The 25,680-nt window shown below is 35.7% G+C and overlaps 1 protein-coding gene across 7 annotated transcripts in view; it reads left to right on the forward strand.

The window, feature by feature from the left end:
• The window catches only part of TTC3 (tetratricopeptide repeat domain 3), a 64,628-nt gene that overhangs the window by 2,998 nt on the left and 35,950 nt on the right, over nucleotides 1-25,680 (forward strand). For 4 of the 7 annotated variants that reach the window (XM_080602734.1, XM_080602736.1, XM_080602737.1 and 1 more), the window contains exons 3-17: nucleotides 613-658; nucleotides 1,335-1,467; nucleotides 1,861-1,948; nucleotides 3,165-3,218; nucleotides 5,528-5,651; nucleotides 6,579-6,664; nucleotides 7,306-7,400; nucleotides 9,086-9,148; nucleotides 11,177-11,231; nucleotides 11,884-12,046; nucleotides 12,159-12,207; nucleotides 13,144-13,267; nucleotides 16,834-16,888; nucleotides 21,106-21,166; nucleotides 25,299-25,365. In XM_080602734.1, the coding sequence (XP_080458860.1) occupies nucleotides 613-658; nucleotides 1,335-1,467; nucleotides 1,861-1,948; nucleotides 3,165-3,218; nucleotides 5,528-5,651; nucleotides 6,579-6,664; nucleotides 7,306-7,400; nucleotides 9,086-9,148; nucleotides 11,177-11,231; nucleotides 11,884-12,046; nucleotides 12,159-12,207; nucleotides 13,144-13,267; nucleotides 16,834-16,888; nucleotides 21,106-21,166; nucleotides 25,299-25,365 (1,263 nt within the window). Of the gene's footprint in view, nucleotides 1-612; nucleotides 659-1,334; nucleotides 1,468-1,860; nucleotides 1,949-3,164; nucleotides 3,219-5,527; nucleotides 5,652-6,578; nucleotides 6,665-7,305; nucleotides 7,401-9,085; nucleotides 9,149-11,176; nucleotides 11,232-11,883; nucleotides 12,047-12,158; nucleotides 12,208-13,143; nucleotides 13,268-16,833; nucleotides 16,889-16,914; nucleotides 18,744-21,105; nucleotides 21,167-25,298; nucleotides 25,366-25,680 lie in introns of those variants that run through there. The other 3 variants (XM_080602735.1, XM_080602739.1, XM_080602740.1) reach the window with 2 other exon arrangements.

A 25,680-nucleotide genomic window follows, 5' to 3' on the forward strand; every position in this document is an offset into this window, starting at 1 on the left:
ATTAATAATAGCTAACTGAATTTTAGTTCATTAGTAATGAATTTAGTTGATGTGTCTGCAGTAATATTTAAGTTTGGATCAGAACGCTTTTGAAGCAAATATCCCAGGTGTCCACATCTTCCATGTTACATCTTCATTGGAACCCTCTAGTGTGAGGTTCACTGGAGGTGAAGCTGATCTGTAAGATGCTTTTAGGAGTATAGGTAACATGTATCAACCACAAATGGATGCTTTGTCTATGGGACTAGACTTCAACCGGTGCAAATTAAATCCCCTTGAAGCACATACAATGTGAAAGTAGACTCCTCGTTACCAAATGCTTCGCTCCATAGATTAGTTTCCTTTTTGATCACGCTGCTTGTTTATGAGGACCATCTTTTTTTTTTTACTGGTCCCCAGTGTCTATGATCTGAAAGCGAAAGTACGTGCAATTTTTTTTTTCCTTGAGAAAAGGAATTGGTGACTACTTAAAAATCACTTCTGATCCTCCCTTCCTCTGATGTAAAGATTTTATATTGGTTTACTTTTTAGAAACTGTTAAGTAATCATTTATGGTTGGTGTAACATATTTGCAAGATAAGCATTGTTAAGAAATAATATGTTTATCTGTAGGGTCATGGAGTATTTGTACAACGTTCTCCACATAAACCTAAAACAGGTATGTAAACTAAACCAATATTACATAACTTTCTAAAGCGCTGTCGGTGCTGTGCTTGAATCGTTCAATTATTAGTTCGCTTTTTTTCCACTGGAAGAATTTTTTTTTTGTGCTAATGTAACATGCAGAATACTCCTACTATGCATTTGTGAGAACAGTGTGAATAGTCAATAGCACTGATGTGTTCAGGCAGTTAATGTTATAAGGATGGAGATTTAAGGTTTATGTTTGTTACCTGTGTTTTAATTGTAGCAACATTTTAGCCGTATAGGTCTAAAGACACATTCAAATTGGTCTTTATAACTACAAAGCTCTTTGCCTACAGTCTCTAATTTTTTGATAGTTGCAGAAGAGCAGATGGCTTTTTAACAGGCTAAGTTATTAAAGGCTGTATACGCTATAGAAATGATAACCTGTAATATGTAGGAAACTCAGGTGTAGCCACCACCTCTGTAAGATGAGTTTTTGCATATACTCAAATGCTCAGATAATACTCCTCTGAAAGTACTTGATGCCACCTCAATAGTCTAATAAGGAACTTCACCTTTTACAGACAGCCTCCAAGGGAAATGGAGGAAAATTGTGGAAATAGCTGGTGGTTTTGAATGTTTAGTTGGACTTTGATTACTTGTAATGCCTGAATTGTATAGTCCAGTTCCTAACTATTTTCTTAAAGATGTTGATCCCTGTGAAGTGTGGTGCAGTCAGCCGGTTGACATATTAAGAGAATATTGCAACGTTATTAAAATACGCATCTTTTGGCCTCTTCTCTTCAAAAGTGAAAGTAATTCTTTGGTAGCTGATTGGAGGTAAGTAGTCATGTTCTCAGTGATTCATCAGCTTTTGCATTTATTTTTGTTATCTCTGAAAGATCAGCATATGCTCTCACTAATGGTAAAACAGTCTGCAGGTATAGTTTTACAATAACCTAAATTAGTTAAGGTCAGAAGGCATGGTTCTCGAACATATGGTTGAAAATATTAAAAATGTGTTTCTGAAGTTTGGAATCTCAGAATGTATTTGAGCATTTAAATGGATGCCCTGTATTTAAAAAGTACCAAAATCTTTCCATCCCCCTTTTTTTTTCCTCTGAAGATTCTGTAACCGTGCTCTAGCTTATGTCTAATCACTATAACTGTTAGTATGTAAGACCATGTTACACGGTGATAGTTTTCTGAATAACAACTTGTTTTGTTTTGAAGCAGTTCACAGATTTTAGACCGGAATTGGAAGAGACTCTGTGATTTAGAGGTTTTGGAAGACCTTGTTGATTTGATTAAAAAAGTTGTTGTAAGTATTATGTTTTAAGTTTGTGTTTATTTTCAAATATAATAGGTTAATTAGTTCTTTACCTTAGGCAGCTTGGGATTGTATCTTAAATAAGACATATCCTTTTACTGGAGTGAATGAATTGTCTGATAGTTACAGCTTTCTATAAAGTTAGTTTCACATCACAGGCTTTATTATAGTTCAGATAATCCTTAAGTTTTGCAGAGTCCATAATGTGGTTGACTGCGACCGTTGTTAAGAGAGTCGTATCAGTGAGAAAAACAGCACCTTTCCCTGATGAATAACTTAAGCAGATTTTTTTTCTCAGTTATTTTTTCCATGTTCAACAAATGATATTTAAAATTTGATATTGTTGTTGACTTAAAACAGTGACTGTGCAAAGAAGAGAGTGGTATAACAAATGTTTTTCGGCAGCTGAGGGGAAGATAAAGTTGTTGTTTTTTAAATTTAAGTTTTTTTTTTTTTTTAAATTGATTTAATGAAATTCTGCGTTCAACACCAAGCTATGTTTTTCTGTCTGTTATATGGCTTTCTATGATTAGGCATTCATGTATTGTATTTGTGGATTCATACTTCCTTATGCTCCTTCTGCTGCTTTCTCCTTCAGGCTGTCCAAGTGCTCTATTTTCACCTTCTTATACTTCAGGATGTCTCTACAGTTACTCTGCATTGTTTCATGTGATGGGTTCTTTTTGCTTTTTCTTTCTGTGGTAGTCTCCCATATGATCTGTATATCTGAGAGGGTTGGTGTGTATTCCCATTCCCCTGTTTACCTGTGCTTCCCTCTTCTTACTTCCTCAGCCTTTATCTCCTTGCCCATGTAAAAGATAGTAAGAGCAAAATGTATTTGGAGGAGCAGAAGATCTCAGGAGGGGAAGTACTGTTGTTTTGGATGTTTTTTCATTGGTTGTATCAGCTGGATCTTTGGTATTTAAAAAACTGTAGAAGTGGCTAAAGCAGCTGACTTTCCTAAGCAGGTGTCATAGCATCCATTCATTCTCTATTTCCACTTCAGCATTTATTTATTTTTCAACAAAAATGGTACGGAATTGGCTACTGAATACAAAAATATTTCCTGAAACTTTGAAATGGACCAGAGCCACTGTCCAAATGGTACTGCTTTCAAGCAGAACATAAAATGTTATTGAGTTGAACCTGAGCAGATAGAAACAGGCCTTAACTTATTTTTTACTTGATTTTTTTGTCTCTCTCCTAGAACGTTCCACCTTTTATTGGGGGCATACTGAGAATTGGCAGCAGGATAGAAAATGTAAGTTTCTCGAATTGCTTTTAATTGGAATGCTTTTTTGTGTGTAAATGTATATTTGTACACTTTTTTTTTTATATATATAAAATTTTAAAACACACAAATAGTCTGTAGCTTTTGGCTTGTATAGGCATGCAGGACTGGGGTTGCCAGTTATTTCAACTGAGCCACAAAACAAAATCTGTGTGACAGGAGCTGTGAAATAAATACTGTCTGCGTGTGATCAAAATGGGTGAGAATTCTGGAGGTAGTTCATATGTCCTATCTCTGGTGCATTTTGCTTGTCCTCTCTTTCTGTGCTGGTGTTAGTGTGTTATACTAAAAATCTTGTTATGGGCGAAAGGCAAACACATGTTATATGTATGGAGAAAAATTATTGACAGTGTAACTGAAATCTTCCAGAATGAGTTATTGCAGATGAAGAAAGGAAACAAAAAAAACCCAAAAATTTCTAAATGGAAAAACTCACTAGGAGCTGGGTTACACACACTTCCTAGTCTCTGACCCTTTTTGTGGTGTTACGCTTAGCTTTTACTGCTCCTTGGGATCCTAAAGCCAATGGCTTCAGTCTGTTCTTTGTGTGGGGGGTAGCGGGTATAGGCATCACTATCAGGTGTCTTTTGCTGTGAGGAGTGCTGTTGCTGTATTCTTCTTCCAAGTCTAGAATCCACTTGGGTTTGGTTTTTTATGTTTGGTAAAACACTCTTATACCTTGCTTGTTGTTTTCATTGGTGTGCAGGTTCAAGTAATACCTGATTTTATTATATATTATGTTTTATGTATGTTAAAAAGCTTTTACCCCAATTTTGTCCAGCTTCATAGTTTTTTTTCTTTTTTTGGATTTTTATAATGACCATTGGCCAGTTGCTTATAGCCATTGAGTCTTCAGTGTCAGCTTCTGACCCATCTGTTACTATTCCATGCCTGTACTTCTCTAAACTATTTTACGTGTCTGCAATTCTCAAGGCCTTTGTTCTGTCATATTTGGCTTCCATTTCTCAGTGCTGCATCATTATGTTAGTCATAGCAGTTATAAGTAACTACTTGTTACTACTGTCTATATTATAAACTATTATTGTACCAGATAAAAACAAAACAAATTAATTACAGCTACCTAGTCAAAAGAAAAATTGCTGTTACATTTCAATCAAGTTAAGTCAAGAGCTCTGAGGAGGCCAAGACAAGGTGCAGGACAAGTTGTAAACCCAACAGATTGCAGTCCTGTGGCCTGATACTAGCAATGGCGGTGCTGTAAGATGAGTCTACAGAGCTACAAATGGGACTGTGCTTGATTGCTGAAATGATGCAAACCTTTAAAAATGGTGTTCGTTGGAGACAGGTTGAGAATCTTCCAAGAGATTCTCAAATAGTGGTACTGATTCAGTCTGAAAGATTGTGAATGGCTGGCTAAGGGTGAGGCAAGGGAACCTGCTGATCTGTGTTCACTGTCAAATTCAATGTTTGATAGAGCTGTCCTTGTTAAGAGAACATTCTTAGTTTCCCTACATTTATCATTTTTATTCCCCACTTCCTAGTTTCGGCTGTGCTCTGTGGTTTAACTGCAAAAGTGAAAAAGACGTTTAATTTTGAAGACCATATCAAAACTGATAGTAGTAATAGGAAAAGCAGAATAGGTACAACTGTAAGTTGCTGCTGGATAACCCGTTTTTTTGCGTTTTTAGTGATATTTTTCTCAGTCATGTGGGTTTTTAAATTATTTCTTTTAAATCTGCAGATTCAAGTAATATGAGAGTATCCTAGGCAACAGGCATTCTTCACTCAATCCCTTTCCTTCAAATAAAGTTCTGTAGCTCAAACAGTTAAACTTACTTTGAGTGGAAGGAAAGTTATGATTTATGGAATTAAATCTTAGCCCTGCCTGCATATCTAACAGCCTGGTGAATGTTATTTCTTAAATCAGGCTTGTCACTTCACACTAAAGCAATTTCATTGCAGTCATCAAAAATATTTGTAAATCAAATTTGATAATTTGAATGATTCCTGTCTCCTAGTGAAAATGTATATTCACAGAATGAGGACAGATGTTTTATTACGCTGTGTTTGGGTTACCTAGATATTTGTATTTATGAGCTATTGCCTGTTTGAAAAGCTAACAAATTGGGAACAAGTGCATCATGTAAGTGCTATAATAGTACTGTTTGTTGCATTTACGTGGAGTATTTCCACTATTGCAACTCAATTAGTGGTTTGTGTGGTGGGTTGTTTTTTCTTTAGGACTTTGCTTTGTATTGACTTAGAGTTACTGTTTTGTTTTTACTTTCTTTTTTTTCCCTTTTCTTCAATTGAACTAGGGTGTCTTTGATGTTGGGGATGCACTTGATTGGGTCAGATATACAGGTGATGTTGGTATTCTGCAGAAGTTGGAGAAACTTGGTGATTTTGGTTGGATCTATCTTGAAATTTTCTTTGCAGAATGTAAGTATGAACACTTCTGAAGAAACAAGCAGTTGGAAAGTTACCTGTGTTATAGTTATGAAATAGGAATATTTGTATGCTTTTCATCAGCATGGGAATGACTGGAAAAATAGTGTTGTTTTCTGTTTATTTAAACAGTCAATTCTTTCTTGAGTTTCTTTGTATGGGTCATATTCACAGTGCATATGTTCTTGCTGAACAGTTGTTGAGAAAATTGATAATGGACAACAAGGACAAAAAACTGTGTGTGCGCCCATAGTCTGTGAACCTCTAACTTAGGGGTGAAATGTGTCTGAAATATGAATTGGGTCTTATTGTTAAATGTTTGGCAGAGGGCTTTGTCAAAATATTAATCGAGGTGTCAGTCAGTCATATATCAAAAATAAGCCTACGTAGCTCATGGGAGTTGCTGTAGGCTATTCACACTAGCAGGAGAACTTCTGCTGAAATGACAACAGGTTCCCAAGTCCACCGTTTTTGATGTCTGTTGAATGGCTTGTATTCTGCTCTTACGTTTTGCATGTGCACATTGCAGTAAATAACTGAGTGGTTGGAATCGAACTAGCATGCAAGGAGAAGAATCTTTTTATAGTCTAGTACCAAAGCACACATTCTTTAAAATAGAAATCTTAACAGCTTTTAAAAATGCAAATTCTTTAAAGTAAAGCCATATTTCACTTGATTGCTTGAAAAAAAGCAAATGCATAAAGGTTTTAACTGCTTGTGACAAGTTTTTTTGGCTTACCCGCTAATAAATGGTTCCTTTGTTTTGAACACTTCTGTCACGTAATTTGTTTCTATTATTTATTTGGTATGCCAAATTTTGTTTCCAGACACAAAATAGAGCACAATTATTAACAGAAGATAAACTCTACTTGTCTTTGATTATTTCTTTGTCTATTGCATTCTTCTGAATTGTGTCTACAGGCAAACGTTATATAACAAAAGTTGCCTTGGAAGATTGTAATTTGGTTGAAGAATTTAAAGCTGTGACCTGTGAAAACTGTAGGAAGGTAAGAGAATATGTCAACGTTTGTGATTATCATTTGTTGGGTTTTTTTTGTTTTGTTTTTAGGGTTAGAAAATGATAAAAATGGCCAAATGATCAAAGATACAGGTTTCAAAACCTCAAGTGAGTAATTGTCTAGAAAAAAATAGTTTTCCTGAGGGATCCAGACCTAATAAGCAGAACAGTAGTCATTTATGTTGCCACTGTACATTGGACAGTGTTCATCCATGTCCTGTCCCAAACGTCGCGTGTCTTCCTTGCTGAAATCAGGAACTATGTTGAAAAGCACCAAGTATTGAACTGGTTGAGCTGTGCTGTGCTCAGTCTAATTTGCTATTTGACATGCACTTGCTTTTGATAATAACTGTATTATGGAGACCAAGGGAGCTTCTGAGTTAGTCCTACTTTGTAATTGGTGTACATTGTATTCTTGTCTGCACAATGCTTTTACTCGTATGCTTGAAATCTTAGTACATTACAACAAATTAAAAGCATTAGTTTACAGGTAATAGTGAATACATAAATTTTGGTTTTTTTTGGGAAGCATAAAAAAATAGCTGACTCTTGCCAGATGTTTCCTTACTTCACATTGCAACTGAGTTTAAATAAAGTGGTTTCTGAATTGTTTTTTTATTGATTTCACAGAACAGTGAATCTATGAAACAGAAAGGAAACGAGGAGTTTTCCCAAGGAAACTTTGATTGTGCTATAATGTCGTATACTAAAGCCATAGAGTTTTGGTAAGAACTGAACTGGCTAACTAGATTGTATGAGCTACTCTAGAGGCCAAATGATAACTAATTAAAAAAAGAGGGGGTGGGAAAGGCAAAGAGGAAAAAAAAAAAAAGCTGTGTAGCGCTTTTTTTGTTATGTTTTATTTCTTTTGGTTAGTTGTATTTTTTTTCTCCAGAGGTTCTGTTAGACTTAAAGCCGATCTAAGATGGCTAATAGTAAGTAGAGTAAATCTGAAAGGAAATAACAAGCTAGCAGAACAGCATGACCAATCATTACAAATATTTACCATCTCAGAAGTGTTGCAGAACCTAGTGAACAAGAACAAATTATATTTTTAAAATGTTTGCTCTTTGCATATAGATGCAATGGACTTAATTTCCTTTTGTAAATTTTGTTTCGTTTCTCTCCTAAAGTCATTTGCTAAAGGGATTTGGAGAATTATCTGGTTTTTGTGAAGGGACAAGGAGTCAGTTTAAAGTAGAATTTGTTTCCTGTACATGTAGAGCTTTGGTCCCCTTCCTATGGCTCACATGTAATGTGAACTAGTGACAGCATGTTGGTTTGGTGTCATTGCTACTTGTGTTGTAGTCAAGCAAATGCTGCTTTTAAAAGCTGCAGTATCTGTGGAATATGGTGGAACTCACAGAAATCCCACCTTTCATAAAAAATTGATTGTTCTAATTTTTCTTTTTTTTTTATTTTGAAGTCTGTAGCTTTATAGTCATGCATTTGAGAAGATTATGACTTTTGTGATGTCTTGCTTCAGATTTTATGTCACATAATAGGATACATTTCAATCCCAAATTGAAACTGATTTCAACTTCCCTGAAAAGTTGGCTAAGCTGTCTTCAATCAAGTGTTTGTGTCTGAGATGATGGAGCAGGCTGAGAAGGCTTTGCTCACTGTAGTTGATGAGATCGAGGGAAGAGCAGAATTCAGTGAGAGAGTACAGGAAATCACACAGATTCAAGGGGCTGCTGAGCAGAGCTGTTTTAACAGTTATCATAAATTGATCGTTGTCCTTACGACCCTGTTGGAAAGTGAAGGCTAGCTCAGTCTTGATGTTCCCTAGTTGGAGCTAGGGAATTTTTCAGCTGCTGTATGCACTCTTTTCTTTTGCCTTCTGCCAGTCTGAGCTGACTTTCATTGGCGTCATCAACGTACTCCTTCCCTATCTAGCTGCATCCTTTTTGGCTTCGTTTCAAGTGGTTGTTGGAGTACATATACAGGTTCCCTCCTCTTGCTCTCCACTAGGTACTTCAGGGGCAGTGTTTTTAGTTCTTTAGAACTACTGCTTGGTCTGCCCAGTCAGACAGAGGGTTATGAAACAGCTGTAGAACCAGAGATCCGGAAGTGTTCATGAAATTTTTGGTTTAATTGGAAGTTAGCATTTGTAGAACAAAACAAAATGGGATGTATGTGACAGTCAAGGTAGAAAGTAATTTGAATTGGTTGGAAATTGCTGGACCCAAATCTTATAAATTACTACCTAATTAAAACTAATAAGCTTAATGACTTGTAAATCACTGGGACTATTGAGGGAAGCTTGTATATAATTGTTTATAGTGTTTGTGCTAGAGCATTTGCAGACAATTATTGTGTGAACTTACTATTTTTTTCTTGAGATTTCCAGAAGTAATATGCATTACTAACTTTTTAATATATATGTATATTCTTTTTTTTTTTTCAGTCCTGCAAACCATCTTCTGTATGGAAACCGAGCTCTTTGTTTAATTCTCACAAGACAGTACAAGTGAGTAAATCCTTGTTTATAATCTGTAATGTTTGTGATCTCCTTTACTACAGCTTGGCAGTATACTTAGGAAAGAAGTATTTAAAAAACTAACATTTGTAGTAAATGTGATGTTACTACCTCAGGAAATTGATATTAAGAGAAATGAGTAATATTAGCTGTATCTACTGGCAGTATGTCATGGCATTTAAAATTTGAAGGGGTGGGAGGGAGGCTATACAACTGGGGGAAAAAACCCTCAGTACCAGTGAGTATTGTGATTTTATTAAACTTTTTGAAGAAGTAAACCTTTTGAAGAAGAGATTAGTGTGTTTCTGGGAGTTACTTTTCCTTAAGCCACTTGTTAAGCTAAAAATCATGTTTATGAGCCTTCACTCAGCTTATGTGTATGAACCTTTTACTGCAGCTTGGCTTTGTCTCTAGCCTCATGTCATGATGGTTGTTTTTTTTTGTTTTTTTTTTTTGACAGTGCTCAGGGGCAACTTTTCATAGCGCTATACCAGGCTTTCATCATCTCCTAGTATCTTGATGTTCTGTACGCCACTGTCTTTTACTCAAGTTTCTTTTCCTTACTTGTTTCCTTTGTGATATGAATATGGTCCAACTTCTCCCATTCTACTTGTTAGCTGTTTCTTTATTATTTTCAACGTGTTGCAGGTCTTTGCAATTACTACTTCAGCATTTCACTTCAGAGACGTCCTTTTTAATTCCTGCTGTAGCTTTCCATGAAGCATTCACAGCCACTACTAGCTTTGTTTCTGCTTCATCTAAAGTAGCCCTACTTCTCAGTATCAATCATCTTTTACCTTGGTTATTCTCAACTATGCCTCTTCACTCCAGCTAATTTATCTGTCCAATTTCTTGTGGAAGCACTTGCCTGTTTGCTGTGGATGTGGTCAGGATCTTCAGCTCACGGCCTTGCTTAGGTCTTCTTATATAGGCTGTCTATCTCTGTTTGCTATTTCAGGCTTTTCTTTGGAATCCAGCTTTCATTACCACAGAATGTTTTCCTCCTTTAGATTATTCTGTACAAGCTTCCTTGCTATATTAGTTGCAAAAAAACCCCAGTGTTACTGACTAGGCAACTTACAAATACTTGCCTGATAAACAAGGTTTTTTTTCTTTTTTTTTTCTGCATGTTTTTTTCCCTGTGTGGAAATAAAATAGCTCCTTACTGTTTTTTGTGGGCCTCTCTAGTTAGAAAATATCTGCAACATGACCTCCCTGAGTCCGTATGACCCAGTTACCAAAGGAGTGAATTATTTGTAAAAGTACATACTGTCTAGAGCTTCTTCATCGGAAGTTATCCATGTTACCCCTCTTTGTTATAATCTACTGCATCCTGCTTATCTGACACATAGCCATAGTTCTGTAAAGAAGCAAATCATATAACCCAAAGGTATATCAATTCGATAACTGCCCCATTTGGGCAGAGTTTGTATCAGCAAAGGCTGTCACTCTGCTGCTCTGTGCTCTCCTACTGCAGTAGTAATGGACCGCTTCTGCTCTGACCTGATCAAAATTACTTTGTTTGTTCCATGATACATTATGTATAAAAAGTCAGGCATGATCTTTTGGCTTCAGTTGACAGTTTTGCAGGTTACTGTGCTCAGTAGTTAATACTTGTGCTCTCGGATCTGTAGCTGTGATGATTACGTAACAACTCCCTAATATGATTTCTCTCAGCGTATTTTGGTTTGTTATTCAGCCTTCTTATAAAGTCTTTGCTTTTTAAAAAAGTATCTTGTCAGAGCCCATTTATAAGGGATAGCTTCATATACAGAAATGCTGGAAGTCCTAGGAGGTAGAGGGAGGGAATAAATACTTGATGTGTGAAATGGTTGAGACTGCAACATTTTAACCAGGTAAGTTTCAGCTAAGAAGTGTTGTCAGACCATACCTTTATACGGCGAATGAACTGTTTTATTTATCTTACATTTTTCTTATAGTGTCTTGTACAATGCAGCCCTAGTCTGTAGATTTCTGAAGTATAAATAATAATCTTTTTTGTTCTTCCTTCTCTTTAAGGAGAGCCCTTGCTGATGGAAAAAGGGCCACTATTTTGAAGCCTAATTGGCCAAAGGTTAGTTTCAATCATATACGATTCAAAATCATCTTTTTGTTTGTACTGTAAACCAACATAGGGTCCCAGTCTGAATTACAGGTTTAACACATGTATGTATGAATTGTTATTATCTGAGTTAAGCATTAATGACAGTAGAATGGGCGGAGTATCTGGGAATTCAGCTTCAGACATGTACATAGCTTGCTTGTATTTTTATATTAAAAATGTTATTTTGATACACTTGCTTACATGATGTTCTGCATGTGTAAAGATGAAAAAACATATTACATCATTGTGCATAGCTTTGTTGTCACAGTACTTGAAAAAGAATATATATAGTCCGTAAAATAATAAAAAGCCTAATTAATGACCAGAATGTATTTCCTGACGTTCTTGGACTAAAGAAGAGTAAAGGATTGCAAATTATTAGTTGTAATTAGAGGAAAAAGCAAATTTGATCTTCTCCAAAGCTAGGGGAAAGATAATTCATTATGAGCGGTATCTAGCTGTTTCAGTGTGCTGAGTGGTTAAAAACTTTGGTTATTCACAGAAGAAATAGATAACTTCGAGGTATGTGAAAACTTTATATTGTCCGCTGTACTACAACTGTTTTGAATGTAAACTGTTTTCTTATTTGAGTGAATGAACACTTAAACTGGTATCCATGTAGGGTCACTACCACTTCTGTAAGGCACTGTCATTACTGGGGGAGCATGAACTGGCTTTGGAAGCTAATGAGAGAGCTCAGGAACTCTGCAAGAATATTCTTGATGGACTTAAGGACCTTATTCAGCAAAATGACAAATTAAAGAAGACGTTAGAAGAAATCAATGGTAACGTTTTCACTTTTGAAGATCTGCCTTGAACATAGCCACATTCCTTCACTGGTAACTTTCCTTTGAAGCTAGCTAATTATTTTTTTCCTTCCTATAATATTTTCTACAGGTACTAAAGAATACAAGCAGAAACCAAAGAAATTGCTTCTTGAGAAAAAGTAAGCAACTGCCAAATTTGCTATTTTTTTATTAGCAATGCCTAGTATAAGATTTACATAATACATATCATTGATGTTTCCTGATATATAACAAAATATAAGCAATAAAAATGAAAGAAATAAGATCAGAACTGCAGCCAGAATGCAGTCTAGGAGTAAAGAGGACCTCTAGGACCTAAATAAGCTGTCTTTGTAATGTTTTCAAGTTCCAAGTAGTCTCCTTCAGCATTTTATGTTCTAGCTGTGCTGGAAATAAGAGGAAACAATTAAATGTTCACGTTTATTTTCCACCCTATTTGAAGTATGTATGCTGTTGAAGGAACCTGGCATTTGAAAATGTCTGTGCAATCTTACCCACTGTTTTGTGTTAACTTTGCTGTATAACGTTCACTAGGACATTAAGATGATTTGAATTCTAATTCAAAGAGGAGCTGAATGCTTACCAAATAAATTTTGGCAATGGTAAAAACAAACAAACAAAAAAAGTATATCCTAAGTAGTAGGAACTTGTCTTTTTCACATCTATTTTATGCTTTTGCTTTGCCTGGAGAGGGTAAGGCAAGAGGGTAAGGAGATTCCATATTCACAGATTGATCTGTGTTGCAGTATATGCCTTAACTCATTGAAACATTTTCCTGAAAGACTGTTTTGGTGTTTATTGGTCTACTTGTAGTGATGTGCTATCTATCCATAGGAAATTGTGTTTTTTTTTTCTTGTATTATTTTTTTGTTAGAGATTTTGCTTAGCCTAATAATATGCAGTTTGAAAGGCATAAAAAAGGATGTTAGATCAAATCCTTTAAGTACGGTTATGCTGTTAAAATTTCTATGAGGGTTAGGCTTCTTGTACTTGTTTTTTTAGTGCATATATGGGACATCTTAAATATCAAGATATCAACGTTGGAAGAACTAGCGTTTTCTCTTTTTACTTTTCAGAGACTGCAATTCTTCAGAATCTCATTTAATCATTTCTCAAGAACAAAAAGAAATAGAAAAAGACAGAAAGAGAACACAGTCTGATCCTAAAGATCACCACTGCCATCAAAAACATGATACCACAGTAAGTTATGCTACAGATGCTAATTACAAGACTAGCAGTATGTTAATTTTCTCCATCCTGGAATGTGTCGTTGTGGTGGTTTTACTCGGGTGGGCAGCCAAGCTCCACCACAGCTGCTCTCTCACTCCCCCTCCTCAAAGGGAGAGGAAATACAATGAAAAGGGCTCAAGGTTTGAGATATGGACAGGGAGATCACTCAACAGTTACTGTCAACAGTTACTGTCATAGGCGAAACGGAGTCAGAGTAGGGAGATAGTAAAATTTATTGCTTATTACTAACAAGCTAGAGAAGTGAGAAACAAAGGAAAGCAACCAAAAACACCTTCCCCCCATCCACCCTCTTCCACCTTCTCCCTCTGAGTGACACAGGGGAATGGGCAATGGTGGCTGGGGTCAGTCCCTGATGCTTCATCTCCGCCGCTCCCTCACGGTCACTCTGCCCCTGCTCCACGCGGGGTCCCTCCCACGGGATGCCGTCCTTCCCGAACTGAGCCTGCGGGGGCTGCCCACAGGCAGCAGCTCTTCAAGCACTGCTCCCACACGGCTCCGTACCACAGGGTCCATCCCCCAGGAGCAAACTGCTCCAGCACGGGTCCCCCACGGGCGGGCGGCAGCTCCCCCCAGACCCCCTGCTCCTGCGTGGGCTCCTCTCCACGGGCTGCAGCTCCGGCCCGGGGCCTGCTCCTGCGGGGGCTCTCCATGGGCCGCAGCCTCCTCCAGGCCACATCCACCTGCTCCTTCTGCACTGACCTTGGTGTCTGCAAGGCTGTTTCTCAGTCCTCTCTCTCTCTCCCAGCTACTGTTTCCCCGCAGTTTTTTTTTCCTCTCTTAAATATGCTCTCACAGAGGCACAAACATCACTTACTGGCCTGCTCTGGCCAGCAGTGGGGCCCCAGGCCCTTATCTAATAATGGGGCAGCTTCTGGATTCTTCTTGCAGAAGCCACCGCTATGGTCCCCCACTACCAAAACCTTGCCATGTAAACCTACTACAGTCATTTAAATGCTGTGGCTGAAACTTTGCAGCAATTATGCTTTAATAATTGTGTACTTTCTCAGGCAAGTGCACTTTTCCTTTGATATAAAATTATGTTTAGAACTTTGGATTTGAAAGAAGGTAAGAAGTGGTTGCTCAAATGAAAAGATGGACGTTGCATTTCACAAGGAAGAGAGAGGGCTTCTCCAGGTTAATTAAAAGAGAGACTGAAGACATGTCTGACTTAATTAATTGACCAGTCCTGCCTGTTAGTGTGCGTTCAGATGTGGACTTCCCTTTGGCTTTAGGAGAGGATTTAGTTAATGTGTACTAGTATAATGGAATTCCATGGAAGATGCTTTAGCCAAAGTTAATTCATATACAGGGTTTTTGCTGTTAAGGAATGTTCTGCACTGATCTTGCAATGCTAAGTATTTACATGGTTACAGACCATTGTTTTGTTACTCTGCTAACAGATTTCTTTTCTGTGGAAAAAGTCTTGGTTGAATAGTACTCTTAAATAATAATTAAAACTAGGATTTTATGGTCCTCAATTATATGTTTGGCTTGTGTATTTAAAACAAGCATAGTATACTGTTAAAATGCAAAATGGACTTGTATTATTTTAGTATCATTTTGTAATTCTTTGGATTAATTCTTAATATTAAAAAAAACAACTGTTTAAAACTGTTAATGTTCTACTATATTATTTTTATTAACTATGGTGAGGAAGGTTTAAACGATAAAGTGAAACTTAAATTTTGTTCTCTGTTCATGGTTGAGTTTTGTTCCTAAAAAATAACTAAACTAAGGTTACACATTAGTGAAGTACGGCCAAACAAATCCACCAACAAAAGTCTCTAACTCTGCCTTTTAGAGTGTTTTTTTTTTTTAATTGTTTAAAGTGCAAAGACTTACTATGATGTTGTGGATCAAACCCTAGTAGGAAGCTAAGCACCACACAGCTGCTTGCTCTCTCCCCTCAGTGGGATGGGGAAGAGAATCAGATGGCTAAAAGCAAGAAATCTGGTGGGAGTTTAATAGGCAAAACAAAAGCTGTGCATGGAAGCAAACCAATATGCAGAATTTGTTCACTGTTCCTACTCAATAGGCAGATACATACCATTTCCAGGAAAGCAGGGCTTCATTATGCGTAACTGTTAACATGAAAAGACAAACACCATACCTATGAACGTCACCTCTCTTCCTCCTCTGTTTACACGGCTCTTATTGCTGAATACGACATCATATGGTATGGAATACGTCACTGGCCAGTTTGGGTCACCTCTCCTGGCTGTGTCCCCTCCCAGCTTCTTTTGTACCTTTGGTCTGCTGGCTGGCTGGGCAGGGTGAAAAACAGAAGAGGCCTCGACACTGTGTAAGCATTGCTTAGCAAAAACTAAAGCATTATTTTCAATATTATTATTTCATTATTGTTATCAACACTGTCTTGGTCACAAATCCAAAAGATAGTACCATATGAACTGCTATGAAAGCAAGTAACTCAAAGCCAAAACCGGTATATAAATAAATATATATATTATATTATATTAAAAAAAAAAAAAGTGGAATCTTTGGGGATTTTGTCACGGCTTATCATGTTGTTTCCAGGGGATTTCACTAATGGATGTCAGTGGAATCTCCCAGCTGTTGGTGTCATAGTACTTATCTCGTGTCTATTATTATGAAGAGACTGTTAATCATTCTGGTCCATAAATTTTCCCAGGTGGCTTGATTTGCTAGATACATGCAGACTGTGACAGTCATGCTGTGACAGCATGAATTCAAAATTTAACATCACAACTTCCAGTTTGCCTACAAATACTTATTCTCCTTCACACTAGTTATTAATTGAAAATAAACTTTTGTACTCCTTTCTGATTGTTTACCATTTTTTTAAGCTAATCTATATTTTTTCCTATAACTTAGCATATAAAGTGCATTATAAACTATGTATTATATGAAAGCAAGATGATAAATAATATGAATCTACTAGCAGGTTCAAAGCAAACTTAGCATGTACATTTCAAAATAGCCTTTTCAGGTTTCACAGAAGGGCAGGGCAATGAAGAAAGGTGACTCAGTAGCGGGAAAAGTGAAACTAAGGTACAAGGGCAAAGGGAAGGAAAGATACGTTAGAGTAATTTGTTGAAAAAGAGTGAGTTACGGAACTTACAAGAAGTGCTTGAAGATTTTTTTGCTATCTTATGAAAACTTCAATCTACTTTTACACATGCAAATTGGCATAATGTAGGTCTGTAAATTTATCTTTCCTTAAGTTGAATGTTACTGCAAAAAGTGATAGTATTTTTAGATAATATAAGTTGCTGTGAAATTGAAAAAAATGTACAAATATACTTTGATTAATGAAATTACTTTAATTGGCGACATAGCGTATGGTATTATTGTTGTGATTTCTTTGTTTAAATTGTAATTTGCAATTTGGTTGTAATTCCCACATAGTACTGAAATGGGCAAATCAGTTTTTAGATTAAGATAGTCTGTTTATGAAGGTGACTATGAAACTGGAGTAATACCTACTTCTGTTTTTTGTTGTATGTGTAAAACCAAATTAATGTATTTGTCATTAGGTCACCAACATCCCAAGAACAGAAAGCAAAGAGTGGTCTCTGGAGTTTCCACCAAGTGAGTTTGTTTTATTGTTTTCTAGTCTGAGTCAGTTCTTCCCTTGCTGTTGCCGTTATTAATAAGCAGAAGTGTATCTACTGTTATTTTTACAATGTTAAGTAATCATGTTTCACTTTTTTCTTGTTAGGTGGACTTACTAAATTACTACTTCTCGCCTATATTTCTGTGCCTTATTTCCTTCAGTTCTTTTGGAGTTTCAGTCTAATTCATACGGATGAATTCAGAATTGAAAGTGAAACTAAAAAGTGGAATGCTTAGTCACAGGCTAGAAATGCTTTTCTCATTTTAAGGTATATTTTGGATCTAAACAGATCTAAAATTAAGAGAGGTGTGTGGGTAGTTTCAATATCCGTAATTACTTTAAGGTTACTAAAAGCTCTGTATATATCATTAAGAAAATCTTCCTGCAGTTACAGAGGAAGGATGCTACAAGCTATTTCACAGAGGATCTTTTGCTACGAAGTTAAAGAGATGTAAGCTGGTATCGTTCTTTTTTTTTTTTTTAAGGAAAAAAACACTTTTGTAGAAAGACGTCCCACCCTTCAAATTTACTGCAGATCTGGAGTTACCTTCTTGTGATGTGTGTTCATTTTAAGCACAAACAGCTCTCAGCTTCAAAGTGAATTCTCTTCCTGAACTCTTTTTTTTATCACCCGGTAAACATACTTTAACTGAAAATGTGTAAGAGATTTCCCTGATATTCACAAATTGTCCATGCTGTATTCTAAAGCTGTGACCATCAAGGCAATGAGTCCTTCTACTCCTGACCAGGCAGAAGTTTGAAGTGCTCACTTACACCATGCTTTGGACTTCACATAGTTATATATTTATCTGAACAGATGCCAAAATGTGGACTCAAAATTTGATTTTAGGAAGCCAATGAAGATATGTTATGAAATAATATTTAGAAATGAGCAGTAGGAAGAAGTGGTCTTGCTTCTGTAGACTTTGGATATTATACGCAAACATCTTGAAGAATTAAATCATTTTTTGTGAAGTGGAAAATGCAGAAAGGCTGCAAAAGAAACATCTTTTCAACAAATTTGCGTTTACTTTACGTGGTAGGATTATTTAAAACAAAAAACAAAAAACACAACTGTAAAGTGTTAATTCAGAAAGCATAAATTAGGGAAGGGTTTTGGAAAGGGGAAGTCAAGTTCAGGAAGAAAAATCAGTTTTAGGAACTATATTTAAATGGTGTAACAGAGCAAAATATGAGAGGCATGGTGCCATAGGGAATTTGAACAAGTTTGAATCAAGTGACTATGAAAATGTCTGAATTCACTTGTTCCTGAGCAAGAAGGATAATTGGTTTTAGAGAGGTTAAGGAGGGAAGAGGGATAATGAAAGGCAATGCAGGTAGAGAACTGAAAATTCGTCTAGGCTGAAAAGATCATAGGACTGTGAAATGTTGTGTTGGGGAAAAAAAAAAAAACCTGCTGATTCCATTTCTTTTTCTATTCTTCCTTCCTCCTCCTCCTCCCCCCAATACTCATTATGTCAGTACTGTTGTAGAAAAAAATATTTGATTTGGCTTTGATGTGAAAGGAGGAGTTATGCTCTGAATGACTAGCTGATACAAGTTTAGTGTGGGTGGGGATGAACAGCTTTCTTTTTCTTATCCTTTGTTCACATAAAAAAGGCTTGTGGCTTGCAGGAGAGCTAATGTAAAGCAACTTTATGCCCCTGTATCTTATCTTAACATTACTGTCCTTTTTCGTTATAGCTTTTGCTTGCATGTACTATTTTTCTGAATATGTGTATATTTCTGTTAAATATCTTTGTTTGCTTCTAATGGAAATCTCTAGCAAAAGCAATGCTACTTCTACTAGTATTTTAAAATGTTTGTGGGGTAAGTGAATTCTTTGCTGTTGAATTAATACTTTAGCTGAAGTGTTTTAATGATAATTCATCAAGATTTGCTCATTACTTTCATTTAAAAAGATAATACTTTCAGATTTAAAAAATACTTTTGAGTTGAATGGTATATGGGAGTAGTAGTTTCTGTAGGAAAAATTTCTGGAATCATTTTTTTTGAATGGCTTTTAATGTTAGATTCATTAAGTGAAATAATAGGGCTGATTAATTCTTTCATTTGATAGTGCAAGGAAAGATTTGTATTGGTTTATCTTCATTAAGATTTTGCTTTGAATATTTCAGTTCCTTAAGGAGGGGAAAAATATTTAATGAAGAAAAGGGAATATAATCTCTAAGTGGTAAAATGATGATATGATTGAAATGTTGTCTGGCCTTCAAAAATACTGTTTTCCATCATTTAAATATCTTTAATATGAGGACTTTATAATGATTATTAGTGTTACTTTGGAATTTTGAATGCATATGAACTATTCCGGCAGACACCTGTTCAGACTCCCATGTCACTTTCAATTAATGCTTCATAAAATAATTCTGAACGTGATCAGTCTTTCTGACATTTGTATTTTGTTCTGATTAATTTATATTTTGTCATTAAGTAGCTTTTAATGAAAAATTAATTGAGGCACAAGGCGTGAGGGTGCCTATGTATATGATTTAACTTGAGATATGAGTATGAAAGACATTCTGTTCTCTTGAGTGAGATTAGTCAAATGGATAATTCTTGTTTTTCTCTGATCAGTGTCTTTCAGTGTTTTAAATATATATATATACACTAAAATATAGATATATAGAATATTTTTCTGAGTAGCATAAATAAACATTTTAAAGCGTAGATAATTGCTGAAATTTATATGTGAAATTAATTTTTTTTTTCCAAATTCAGTATTACGGTAATTGAACTTAAGCAGCATTCAGTAGTTTATTACATTTGATTTGTTTGGTAGCTGTACCTTGTATTTGGATTCCAGTCCTCTACCAGCTTAACTCCAGGTGCTGGAATGTATGTTGTCTGTACGATGGTGTCCAGTGCTTGGACGCTACAGTCCTTTCCTAAGCCGTTTCTAAAAGAGTATGGCTGGAACTATCTTATCTTGGAACAAGTAGCTGAGGCAGAAAAAGGCATTCTTATATGAACTGTAAAAAGAACTAGGTTTAACTAGCAAAAAAATCTGCCCCCCTCTGCCCTCTTCAACATTAATGTATGTAATAAGGAACTCTTGCAACATGTGATGCTCAGCAGTTCTGTAACTGAATGTCAGTTGCTTGTCGGTTCTTTACCAGACCAGACATACTATTTTTGCCCTGTTTCTGTAATTGTTTGGTTACCAGAAGGAAGCTCTCTTAATAAGTGGATTTTGTCACTGTTGCTGTTGACTCAGTCTTGTAAAAAACTCGAACTTAAAATTCTTGAAATTTAAATGCTTCATGACTTCATTAAGAGCATTCTTATGCACATTCATGTACCTAATCTTATGTTCTAGTTAAGAATTTTCTCATTATGTTCCAGAGAAAACAGCTGAGTTGCTTCCTGGTTTTGACCAATTCCAATAAAGTATTAAAACATCTATTTTGTTCCTCATTCCTACTGACTTGTTTACTTAGTTTGTAGAGCAGAGTGACCAAGATAACATAAGATATCAGAAATTATAAAGTATATTAGAGTTTTGCGTTGTCTTTGATATCATTTCAGAGTTACAAGTGAATCAGTTATTAGGATAGATTCATTCTTGTTGTAGCCCAGTGTTTGTTTCCATGCAGCCAAACATTTCTGTGTTGTAATCAGGAATGTTTACATTGATCTGACTCACGTGTTTGGCTTTCTAAGGTTAATGTGGCTTGTACTTGACTCCTTTAGCAATGTATTTTTGAAGTAGCAGACTTTCTGTAAAATTTCTGTGGTCAAACACAAATGAAGACATTTAGCACCCACAGTGATCTATTATTACATTTAAAAATTCTGGTTATCTCATAGTTAAATAGCAGAAGTGGGTTTGTAAAACGTACCTGGTTTGTTTGGTTTGGATTCCAACTCAATAACTGTTATGATATAAGAGAGTCAGATCATATCTTACAGAGTCTTAAGATTCTTTTGTTTATTTGAAACATCATTTTCCCTTTACAGGATTAATAAAATTATATACTATTTAATACAAATAATATCAAATTCGCATCATAACACTCAGGGATGTGTCTGAAAAATTTCTTGGCTGTGCTAGTTCTGAATATTGTAAACATTTCAGATCTATAACTTATACAGCAAAATAAGTTGTGTGTGCATTTTTTTTCATTTTTTAGGTGATTGTCATTTTGTTTGAAATATTTTTTTCCCGTTGCAGGCCAAAGTCACCAAAACAAAGGAAGGCCAAAGAACAAATCTGGTGATTCTGAAAAGACGAAGTAAGGAAAATTTTTAGTTACTTTGTATAACTTAATTTAGTTAGTGAGTTTTTTTTTTATATTGCACTTATAAATGGCTGATGCAGCTTTGTCTTGTTGCTTGCTCTTTGCTTTTTTTTTTTTATTTTCCCCCAGCTAAGGGTTAATATAACCCCCTAAATCTGATATAGAAATCCATTATATTGAATAGGTGGATCTATTCCCAGAGTAGTATATGTTTACTATTAGAGAGAGGGTGTTGATTTCAGTGCAATGTCAAGGAAAAGAAGGTAAACTATAGAGGAAGAAAATGTAGAGTAATTATTATCTAAATACAGCGTTTTTCATTAGAAATCTTTTAATGCTTCTAATAACAATATTAATGGTATACATTATTTATAATTTATTGTATATGTACATAAATAAACAATACATAAAACATACTAAACTAACTTATTATTTGTTATTTTATAATCTTAACATTTAAACTGAACACTTAGATAGGAATTGTTCCCTGTTTGTGAACCTCATAACTGTTATGCAGCAGCAGCTCCTAACACTACATGTGATGAGACACTTCAGTGAGTTTTAAGATGGGTGTCTCCCTCTTAGCCTTTACCACTAGATTAATTGTATTTGCCTGTGCGTAGACACTTACCTGAGCAGTTGATTGGTTATAATTTATTGCTGCTTTCAACTGTGCTCTTAGCTTCTTGACCTTCTGCATTAATAAAAACCTAACCCAACTGGGGCCTTTGCTTTGCAGGTCAAAATATTGGAGCATGGAAGTTAGTGAGTAGAGGAGAAAATACCGTAGGGTCCTGATTTTTGTGGAAAGGTGTCCATAGTAGCAAGTTGAAGGTGGAGTAGCAGGGTCCCAGTGTGGGAGAGGGTGGTGTGTGATTATATTATGCAGTATGAGGGTGTTGTGAGGGTGGGAAAATAAACAGTGCTCTGTTTTCTAATTTTGAGGCATGAGGAGTATAGGAGAACCTGGTGCAGAAGCCTTTTATTCTGCCTTTTTGTAGGCATGGCAAAAGTAGACACAAAATGAGAGTATTTCTTCTGTTGTGATGACGTTTCCTCTTACCACCTTGTTGAAGGAGTCTAAGAAAGTTAAATTTTTGAGTTAGAAGATCTGTTTGCTTCTACCTGGTTTCTTTTTAACGCTTTTTTCTTTAACGGTCTCTTAACATTTCTAAAATAGGTAGCATTTGTGTAAGTATACACAGAAAAGTCATCTCTTAGTATTTGCATACAGGTTTTAAGAGCTTGATGCAAAGGTAATAACAATATCAGTAATCACTATAAAGAGATTGTAGATTTTAAACACCAAATTTATTATTCTAGATACTGAATGTTCTGTAATAGTACATTTACAGGAGATATACATATCCGCATATATATATTTGCAGTGTTCTCATGCATTTTTCCATGGTATTTCCCAGAAGATCAAAAAGCATTGAGGTACAACGGGAAGAGAATATGAACAAATAGAAATTTCTGTTATGCAAATGGTGTGTGGTGTGCTAGTAGCCATTTCTTCTGGCAGTACTGCTTAGGTACAGTCAAATGCTTTGCTGAAATGTGGACCTTGATTTGGAAAGCGGTTTCCGTAAGAAAACCACTAGACCTCTAGAAATGCCATTTAGAGTATAGTGCCTGTATACTGATTTTTTTTTTCCTAGTAGGATGTCAGGCAAAGTAATCAAAGTTGGTAATTCAAGTTACCTTTAATAGAGAAGAGGATTTATATGAAAAGGAGATGCTGGTGTTTAGTGTTTGTTATGCAGTTTACATTAATTATAATTTTTCAACACTAACAGTTGTCTAGCTCAGTACCCTGTTTCTGACTGACAAAATACCATGTCAACAGTACACATACAAACAGGTTAAGTATATCTTATTTTTTGTGTATACTTTATCGCTGTGGAATGTGGTAAAGCCACTTGGAAAACTATTGGTAGTATACAAGAGTGATTATTTTTGTGAGTGAAGAAACTTTTTTTCTCCAATTATGAAAAGAAGTGGGGGAAATTGGTCTCAATGAACTATAACTGAAGACTGATTAACCACTTTTTATTTAAAGCCTAATATACCCTATTATGTGCTTATATTTTTTTCATCCTCTTCAGGATATAGGTCATGTTAAGACAGCTGATTAAAGCTCACTATATTCCAGCTTCCATGAAGAAACTGAATTCTTACTTGAAAACTAAATATTTTCCAATTTTCAGTTGGATTTTAGTAAACAAAAGCATAATTTTAATAATCACTGCTTAAGTTGCCTAAAAGCAAGTTGCATGATACAGCCTAACCACAAACATGCTTCCTTTACAGCAAAAGATAATAGGAATCTTGTTCTTACTGTTACATTCAAACTTACATCACAGCATAGTTCAAGCTGTATCTTATTTTCAAGGACTCTTTGTACTAGTTCTACTGTGTGCTACTTCTACAGTGTACCATATCACTTTTTTAAACCTTTTTGACACTTCATATGCTTATTCAAAATAAGAGATTTGTCCACAAGGAGAACGTTATAAGTCGGTTTCAGTTTAATACTAGAAAAGAGCTTTTAAAGTCCTTTAGGACTTTGTAAAACTAGAATCTTGGCTTAAAGCAAATCAGTGTTTAATTAAGTACAGAAATACTCTTTCTGAATGTGAATGAGTAGGTCTGATGGTTTGGGACCAGTATTGAAAGTTGAGATAAACAGCACTGTAGATTTTATGTACAAAATGTATGCTTTCCTCTGTCCTAAAATTTCAGAGTTTAACAAAAGAAATAATTATTTCCAGTGATACTGGGATCAACATGATCTAAACAAGTTTGACGAAGTCACTGCATTTATAGGTAATTCCATTTGCCAGTGTATTTCCTCATTGAATAGATAGTTAAGGAGTTAAGAACTATTACTTCAGACTTGTTTTGTAGTGTGACTGAGGCAAACAATGACTTACTGCTTAAGGCTATGCACAGTTGGAAGCTTTCAGTGTTGCAACCTCAACTGTGAAATGAGACAAATTGAGCTCAGACTGTACTTTCTTGTATGCTTTTTCAGCTAGCATTTTTCATTTGTGCTTAGGATAATTTAAAACCGATAAGGGAGACAGCAAAGTAAAATGTTTACATTGAAATAGAGAAGCTGATACAAGTTTCTATCAAGTGCTATTTTTTGAAGCGTAGATTTCTGATGTTGAAAAAGTCACTATAGGAACAAATGCTCTTTACAGTAACAGCCATCTATGAAATTGCTTGTCTCACGGTTAAGTTTTTGACTTGCACAGTATTTCTCAAGTGAGGTACATGGTCAGTTATAATCACAACTCTATTTCTGTAATTGGCAAGTTGCTTGGCTTAAAAAAATTCAAGGAATCCTGTGACACTCTAAAGGATTCATCTTAAGTGATGAGTGTTTGATGCCTTTGAATGTAGATACGTTTAGCTCAGTTCCATATTATGTATATATGGGCAATCTAGTAGCATTGAGGATTGAGTAGCAATCTTAGCATTAATTTAATTTAAAGTATTGAGCAATACTTTGCCTCTGCGCTTGCTCTACTCCCCGGTTGCACGTTGCCTTTCTGCCCTAGTAGGGGAAAGGAAGAGCTGAAAAGAACTTCTCTCTTCCTCTCTTCTCTGTTCTCCCTGCCTCTGCCATGCATGGCTGCTACATGCATTTGATTTTAAGTGGTTGTTGTGCTAGGGTAAAGGATCTTGTACTTAGAAAAAGTAGAGCAGGGAAAAGAGGAGAAGGGAAAAGAGGCCTAAGTGCCTTCCTATACTTCTGCCTTTGGCGTAGGGAAGGTCTCTAGTTATCTATCCCAGCCCTTCATAAAAACAACTCAACTGACATTGAGCTGGAGAAGATAAAAGAAACAACTAAAATGACGGAGAAGGCCTCTACTTCCCTGAAGCCCTAGTGATTCCCAAGCCATAAGTTGAATAGTATCATAACCCTTGATAATGTTACAATACTTGTGAAAAATACTATTGTGAATATTATTGTGAAAAAGTGCGCCATAATTTCTGGCATATAGGCTCATGTGGTGTGGTGATAAAAGCACAGAAATTTCTCTGTTTCTTGAAAATTAGATTACATATAAAATATATCTACAAACTCATAATACCATTGTCCTGTTATTTGTAGAGATCACCTTGATTTGAAGATAGAGTCTAAAAGCATCCAAGATAAACTCTTCTGTACTGTACAACAGGTAATTGTGGGAATTACTTAGCATATGACCTTAAGTGTAAACAATTACGAACCTTTTAGTAATGCTGTCCAAAATCCTAGTTTGCTCAAAAACTTACCGCTTCATGTTTAGCCTGATTTCTATCAAGAAACAAAGATCGTGTGATTACACTGATTTATATTGTCTCATTGCTGGTAGTCCTCTTTTTGCTTCTCCTCTCCCCCTCCCACTGCCATTTAGCTTTACATTCACAAAAAGGCAGCTGTCTCAGTGATGGTGCATGCTGAAAAGCTTTGTGAACAAAAGGTCTAGTCAGAAGAAAGAAAACCTATTGTG

The sequence above is a fragment of the Anser brachyrhynchus genome, assembly GCF_964034855.1.
Source record: "Anser brachyrhynchus genome assembly, chromosome: 1".
NCBI lineage: Eukaryota > Metazoa > Chordata > Aves > Anseriformes > Anatidae > Anser > Anser brachyrhynchus.